At 47.3% G+C, this 6,951-nt stretch overlaps 1 protein-coding gene across 2 annotated transcripts; it reads right to left on the bottom strand.

The window, feature by feature from the left end:
• Positions 1 to 741: 741 nt before the first annotated feature.
• Positions 742 to 5,759, bottom strand: LOC125505287 (the record flags this gene model as incomplete). 2 transcript variants are annotated; one of them, XM_048668776.1, is given in 8 exon segments in its annotated part: positions 742 to 2,404; positions 2,492 to 2,722; positions 2,776 to 2,928; positions 2,983 to 3,198; positions 5,002 to 5,146; positions 5,195 to 5,387; positions 5,472 to 5,534; positions 5,590 to 5,759. In XM_048668776.1, coding segments are annotated over 8 exon segments (2,546 nt in total), but the record flags the coding sequence as incomplete, so codon positions are not given.
• Positions 5,760 to 6,951: the final 1,192 nt, after the last annotated feature.

The raw sequence follows: 6,951 nt of genomic DNA, 5'->3' as shown, positions 1-6,951 counted from the left end.
GGCTGTATTTCCGGCTCCATTCCGAACTTCCGGCATCTAAAAGCTGGAGACAAAACCTCAAAATCTCTGCTATTCTAAGTTTTTTGAAAAGTTGAAGTCCTCTCTAAATTCCCTTCATTCGGGAGTGAAAACTGTGGATGGTTACGAAAAACGAAATTTCTTGAGTCAATCGGGCTGTAGCTTTTGCGTTTTTAGGAACTTCCGTTATCTGAATCCCGCCCTCAAAAGCCTCAAATCTGCGCCTTTTCGGTGTCTTAGAACGTTCAAAATCGGCCCATGATTGAACTGGTTATAAGGTAAAGAGTGTGGAAGGTGGTCAATAAAAAAACTTCCCGATTAAATCCGGCTGTATTTCCGGCTCCATTCCGAACTTTCGGCATCTAAAAGCTGGAATCAAAACCTCAAAATCTCTGCTATTCTAAGTTTCTTGAAAAGTTGAAGTCCTCTCTAAATTCCCTTCATTCTGGAGTGAAAACTGTGGAGGGTTACGAAAAACGAAATTTCCTGGGCCAATCGGACTGTAGCTTTTGCGTTTCCAGGTATTTCCGTTTTCTGAATCCCGCCCTCAAAAGCCTCAAATCTGAGCCTTTTTGTACGTCCAGCATCTTTTTGAACTTCCACCACCGGAAAACTGCAGGGCGAAGCCCAAAAGCGCCGCATTATTCGGGTTTTTGAAATTTCAAAATGCGTGCGTTAAGCGATGCAAAGGGTGGAAGGTTGGCCTTGTATAGAAACCTAAACCAACTAAAAATTCTTTATTAACATTACGTACAAATGATACAACGTACAGCGCAGTGATAATCAGCTAAACAAGCGAACCGCACCCAAACAGAGTCTCCTGGTGCGGCAATCAACGTGGAAAAATATAATTAACCCCCTCTTAGTCTTGTATTCTGATGCCACTTTTCCCCAATTCTGATGAGCTTCAGCAATTTGCCCAATTTATTCGGCAAATAAATTGGGGAAAGTGCCCAGTGAATTACCGGAGAAGGTTGATCAGTCTTTGCGTTCCGCAAACTATCACACTATTTACACATTTACAGGTCTCGAACTATCACAATTGTTGCCGTTTTCCGGCACGCCCCTGCTTTCCGGCTTCTCAGAATCGCTCTGCCAACCAGAGTCCATCGTGCCGTCACTGTGGCAACCCTGCCCCTGGATCTCGTCCTCCCCAGCGGCGTCTCCATACAGCAACCCAGCCGCATTCCCCCCCAAGTTCTGGATCAGAGCGGAAATGTTCGAGCCGATACTCCTCCGGTTGGACTGGCTCAGACTCAGAGTCTTTGGCGGCATGTTTTTCGCACTGTAGCCGGTTTTCGTCTGGTTGTAGTAGTTCTGGTCGTAATTCACTCCGGATATGGTGTTGGTTAAGTTGCTGAAACTGTCGTCCTCTGGAATGACTTCGTACTGGGCGTCCGGAGCCAGGAACTGGTCGACCCCGCCACTGGCAAACCCCCGATGGATCGGCATTTGGTCTTTCGCCTTCTCCTGGAAGTAGGCTTTGCCCCCGCAGCACTCTTCGGGGGAGATCGTGTCGTCTGTCGTTTCCGTCAGCGGCGTCTGCACGCTGCTGCACAGGCTGTTCTGAGACATCTCCTTGGGCAGCAGCTGCAGGCAGGGATCAGTYCCGAACTCCGCCAGATCSTCCGCACTGGGCAAGGGAAACGGCATCCTGCTCCTGGTGGACATTTGCCGGTTGGCCATTCTTTGGCTCAGATAATCCTCCTCCTCCACCTGCTCSCCAGGCTGCGCCTCCTCCTTGCAGTCCACCAGCTTCTGAAGCGAGATCAGCCTGCCCGACTTCTGCCGGTTCTCCATCGCTTCATCGTACAAGCCGGAGTCCTGCCCTTCGTTCCTCACCGAGATGTTGCAACAGCTGCTCACATCGGCAAAATACACCTCGGACTCGGACGTTTCCGGCTTCTGAGGGCTGTTCTCCTGCTTCTGAAAGGCCGCGTTCTCCACCCCCTGCATCCTCGGCAGGAACCTGCATTGCCCATCTGGCTTGGGTGCGGTCTCCGCCCCTGCGGGCTCATGATAATCGTTCTCAAGCGGGGCTGGAGGAGCGCCATCCCCATTGGTCGCGCCAGCAAACACACTTTGAACGTTCGGCCTGTGATTGGATGGCTGATTAGTAGTGGACTTCACCGAAGCCATCTCGTTGGCCGATCGTTTTTTTATTTTCCTCACCGGTAGCGTGTGCGCCACTCGTTCTACGCCGCTGGATGTGTCGGTGCTTTCGCTGTTCTCATTGGTCTGATGCACTTCCGGCGCTGTCGTGTTCTCGTAGTTGTCCTTGTTGCTCTCGTGTGTGCGCGTCCTGCGGGAGCTTCGGAACTGGTTGCTCTCGCTCAGTTGACAGTGCGACTCGTGGCTGTGCGGGTGATGGTGGATGTGGTGGTAGCTGAAGCAGAAACACTCATTCAGTCCGGAGATGCGCCTGAATGGTAGGATCGCCTAGGCTCAAGCCCAGTCCAACCCTAGAACTCACCGCGCTGGTGATTGGTGCAGATAGCGCCTGGCCGGTGAGTTCGGATCAGAGTAGGGAGGCGGTGGGCCCCAAACGTAGACTCCGCCTGCTGGTGGTCGGTTTTCCAACATACTGTACGATCCGGTGGATCCGGAGATTTGGTCGCTCTGAGTGGCGTTTTCCCCAGCCCGATGGCTGAACCCATACTGGCTATCTGCGCTGCTGACAGCTCCCTGATACGTCAAGGAGTCCCTGCGCAAACAAACGACAATCTTGCGGCTGATCGCATCGCTTCGCCTACTCACCGTGGGGGCTCGGTTTGCTCGACGCTGGCTCTGGACCAGGGCAGCCGCCTCCAGCTCCACCCAGGCCGGCCTCTGCCCGCCTCCTGGTTGGCGGGCGGCACGTCTTCGGGGTTGGGGGAGTAGAAGTTGCCCACGCGCCCTGGCGTCCAAAACCTAAGCAACAGACCAAGTTAGAGCCAGTAGGGCGGATTGGAGACGCCAACTCGCCTGTCCGGGGGATGGTGGTTGTCCCAGGGGTAGACTTGAGGGCCGGCCGAGGCTGAAGAGTAGCGGCATTCTTCGCAGCAGCTGCAGTAGGTGGTGGAGGCGACTGGGGGGCCTCGTAGGGAGCCCTGGGCGCTTGAGGGGGGCGCCGGTTGCTCCTGGTAGAAGGAGCGGCAGCGCAGCTCCAACTGCTCCCAGTACATCTTCTTTCGCTCGTGACTGCAAAAAAAGTTTCTTTGAGCTTTACGAGTTGGAGTTGGTTACGGAGTTGGCACAGTGCGGCGCAGATGGCTTGGTGCGCCAACACAGCATACCGGCACAGCAACTCAGCTCCGTTGCCGGCAAAATGCCTTTTTACGTGTTTTTAGATTGATATCTTTTAAATTTCTTCAAAATTTCAGAATTTTCCGGTTTTAGTCACGTTCCTCTTCCTTCTAAATGCTTAATTTTCCAAAGTTTCACTTAGAAATGCCTGACAATGTCCAGAGGGTTTTGAATTGAAAGGAATTGAATTTGAATTTTCCTGCATCTATCGGGCTGTAGCGACTGTGCTTTCCTAAACTTTCCTTAGATGAAACGCGCATTTAAAAGCCCACTTTCTGCGCCTTTTCTGGGTTTTTTGAAAAGTGTGGATGATGTTCGATAACAAACTTTCCCGGTTAAATCCGGCTGTATTTCCGGCTAGTTTCCGAACTTCCGGCATCTGAAAGCTGGGGACAAAAGCTCAAAATTTCTGTTTTTCTGCGTTTTTTCAAAATTTAAAGTTCTCTAGAAATTGTGTGTCAAAAGTGTGGAGGGTTACGAAAAGCGAAATTTGTTGGACCAATCCGACTGTAGTTTTTGCGTTTCCAGGAACTTTCGTTTTCTGAACCCCGCCCTCAAAAGCCTCAAATCTGCGTCTTTTTGTACTTCCAGCATCTTTCTGAACTTCCACCATCGGAAAACTGCAGGGCAAAGCCCAAAAGCGCCGCTAGAAATGCCTGAGAATCTCAACTTATAACTCGATAACTCAGAGAGCGGCAACGACTCAATAGCGCAACGCAACACAGTGGTACCCAGGCCTACTTCACGCGCTTTGTAAACAGAGATGTAAACATTCGGTTTTCTCTCATCTGCACGCGCTCCATTAAAAATTCGTATCTTCCAAACCCGACTACCTGGGAACGTAAAACTTTCAGGGTCTATAGAGGAGACTTGCTGCTTCGAAGCCTCAGAGCTTCATTCGAATCAGACTGAAGCCCAATTTTTGCGCGCTTTATAAAAAAAGGTCTAAAAAGGGAGAATTTTCTTTTCAAAACAGCGCGTAAGTTTCCATCTAAGGCAGATAGAACCTGGAAACTTGCACACTCTATGGCACCCAAATGGGTGTCCAAATCGTGCAAATTTCACTCAAGTTGCGGGAAAACCTTACTTTTGCGCGCTTTGCAAAAGGCAGGTGCAAACATGAGGTTTTCTCCCAACCGCACGATCTCCACTAAAAATTTTTATTTTACGATCCAAACTAGGTGGGAACCTGAAACTTGCAGGTTTGCTAGCTGAGATTTGGTTCTTCCAACTAGCAAAGTTTCATTCAAATTGCGCTAACGCGTAATTTTTGCGCGCTTTATAAAGAAAGGTCCAAAAAAGGAGAATTTTCAAAACAGCGCGCTCTTCTTTAGAAAATCTGTGCTTTCCATCCAACGCATTTACACACTGGAAACTTGTACACCCTATACCAGACAGGTAAGTCCCCACATCCTGAAAATTTCACTAAAATCGCCGGGAAAACTTATTTTTGCGCGTTTTGCAGACAAAGGTGTAGAAATGAGGGTTTTCCTCCGCTTACAAATTCGCAACTTTCAATCCAGAGCAGGTTGCGACTGGAAACTTTCAACCCCTCTAGAAGATACTCAGTTCTTGACTCGCGTTTCGATAACTTAGATTTAATTCTTAATTTAAATTAATTTAAGATTGAACGAGCCGATTGATATATCTCCGAATGATGCCTCTTGTTCCACTCAGTACACTGAGATGAGCCGTTACCTCAACAGCTGGAAAACCAGCATGCAGGAGAAAATGCAGACCAAAATGCCGCTCACTGATAGTCCAAACATCGCCCTCAAGCAGGAATAGAGCGCCCCATGAATCACCTCGCAGTCCGGAGTAGAGTCGAAGACAAACCTCAGTCCTGCAACAGTTTTCTTAATCTCCCGCAAATCTCAGAATCTCCTCTTACCATCATCCCCAGTGGACTGAGCCTCTAACAGCACTGAGTAGCAGGTGCAGCTGCGCGTTTTCTGCGTGTAGACGCATTCCTTCAAGGTCTGTAGACGATTCATATGGATGACTGTGGTGGTGATGGTCACCAGGACGCAAGTCAATGCGCACACCAAACAACAGAGGCCACACACTTTGATCTGCAATACAGTCTTGGGTGATTTTCGATTAATTTTTTGAAAACGAAACCAAAAATTCAAATAATAAAATAACTGGGGGTGTGCAGATGGACTTACCAAGTAGCTGTAGCGGTTTTTGCGCCTGGCTAGACTCATAACGCACAGCCCGGTGAGCATCAGCTGGAAAACAGGGGCTGGATGAAGCAGGAAGAATGGGGGTAGAGTTTTGGCTTACCATGGTGGCCGGCACAAAGGTGGGGATGGTCTCAAAGTAGCCCAAAGTGGAGGTGTACGTTCTGAGGAGGAAGTAAACGGTCAGGAATAGGGCGCCTAAGAGAGTGGCTAATCCTCCGCAGGCGCAGCACCAGAAGACGTACTTTCCAACCCCTCCAGAGGGTGGGGCTGCTGAAGAATTTCAAAATATGTTAACAGGGTGTATGAGGCTGGACCTACGCCGCTCTGTGGATTTTTCTCAAAAATTTATATACATTTTCCCAGCTTTCTATATAAAGATCGATTTCATCTGGAAAAAACTGGAATGGTTTGGTGGAAGAAAAGTTCCTAAAAAATAGTCCGCCCACTGAAACTACCTGAAATTTTGTGCATGTCTTAAGAACAGATGCGTGCATTAATGCCCAAAATCCTATTGAGATAACTTTTTTAACTGGTGGAAGTTATGAATTTTTAGTGGCACTGTACCTGGTGCAAGTGAAACTGTTGACTTGAAAGAAAACTTTCCAGAAAATTAATCCAACGCTCAAATAAATTTAATTTTTGGGCACGTGTAAGAAATAGCTGCGTCCATGAATGCGCAAAATTTCATTAAAGTATCTCTGGGGGTTAGGGCGAGATTAGCAGAATTGAGAGAATCGCATTTTTTCTAAGGTTTAAAAATGTATAGAAAATCAACCCAATGCTCAAATTGCTTGAAACTTCATACTGGCCTAGAAAGTAGTTACGACTATGCATACCAACGATTTCATGAAAATAGCTTTTGGGGCTTAGCAGTTATCAATGTTTTGAAACAGACTCGAAAAATTCAGAGAATCAACTTTTTATTGGAAAGTTAAAACATTTCTAGAAAATTGGCGGGGCACCTATGTGTCTTTAAACTTCACAAGCATTTAGAAAGCAGCTTCAGCTTCAGAATTCCCAAATGTTCATAAAAATACCTGTCCGGGTTCAATAATTATGATTTTTTAAGGCGAACTAGTACACTTCCGAGAATCGAATTTTCAAGAAAAAGTTTAGAATTTTCTGAAAAATCAACGGGGCATCTAACTTCCTTTAAACTTCACAAGCATTTATCAAGCACCTTCAGCTTCAGAATTCCCAAATGTTCATAAAAATACCTGTACGGGTTCAATAATTATGATTTTTTAAGGCAATCTAGGACATTTCAGAGAATCGACTTTTCAATGGAAACTTTGGAATTTTCTGTAAAATCATCCCAATGCTCAAATTGCTTGAAACTTTACGCAGGCCTAGAACGTAGTTACTACTATGAACACCAACGATTTCATGAAAATACCTTTGGGGTTTAGCAGTTATATATTTTTTGAAGCAGACTCGAACAATTCGGAGAATCAGCTTTTTA

The sequence above is a fragment of the Dendroctonus ponderosae genome, unplaced genomic scaffold (assembly GCF_020466585.1).
Source record: "Dendroctonus ponderosae isolate FM_Combo_2020 unplaced genomic scaffold, Dpon_F_20191213v2 Dpon_F_20191213_766, whole genome shotgun sequence".
Lineage (NCBI taxonomy): Eukaryota > Metazoa > Arthropoda > Insecta > Coleoptera > Curculionidae > Dendroctonus > Dendroctonus ponderosae.
Note: the sequence above shows the minus strand (reverse complement) of the source record. Positions and strands in the feature narration are given on the sequence as shown.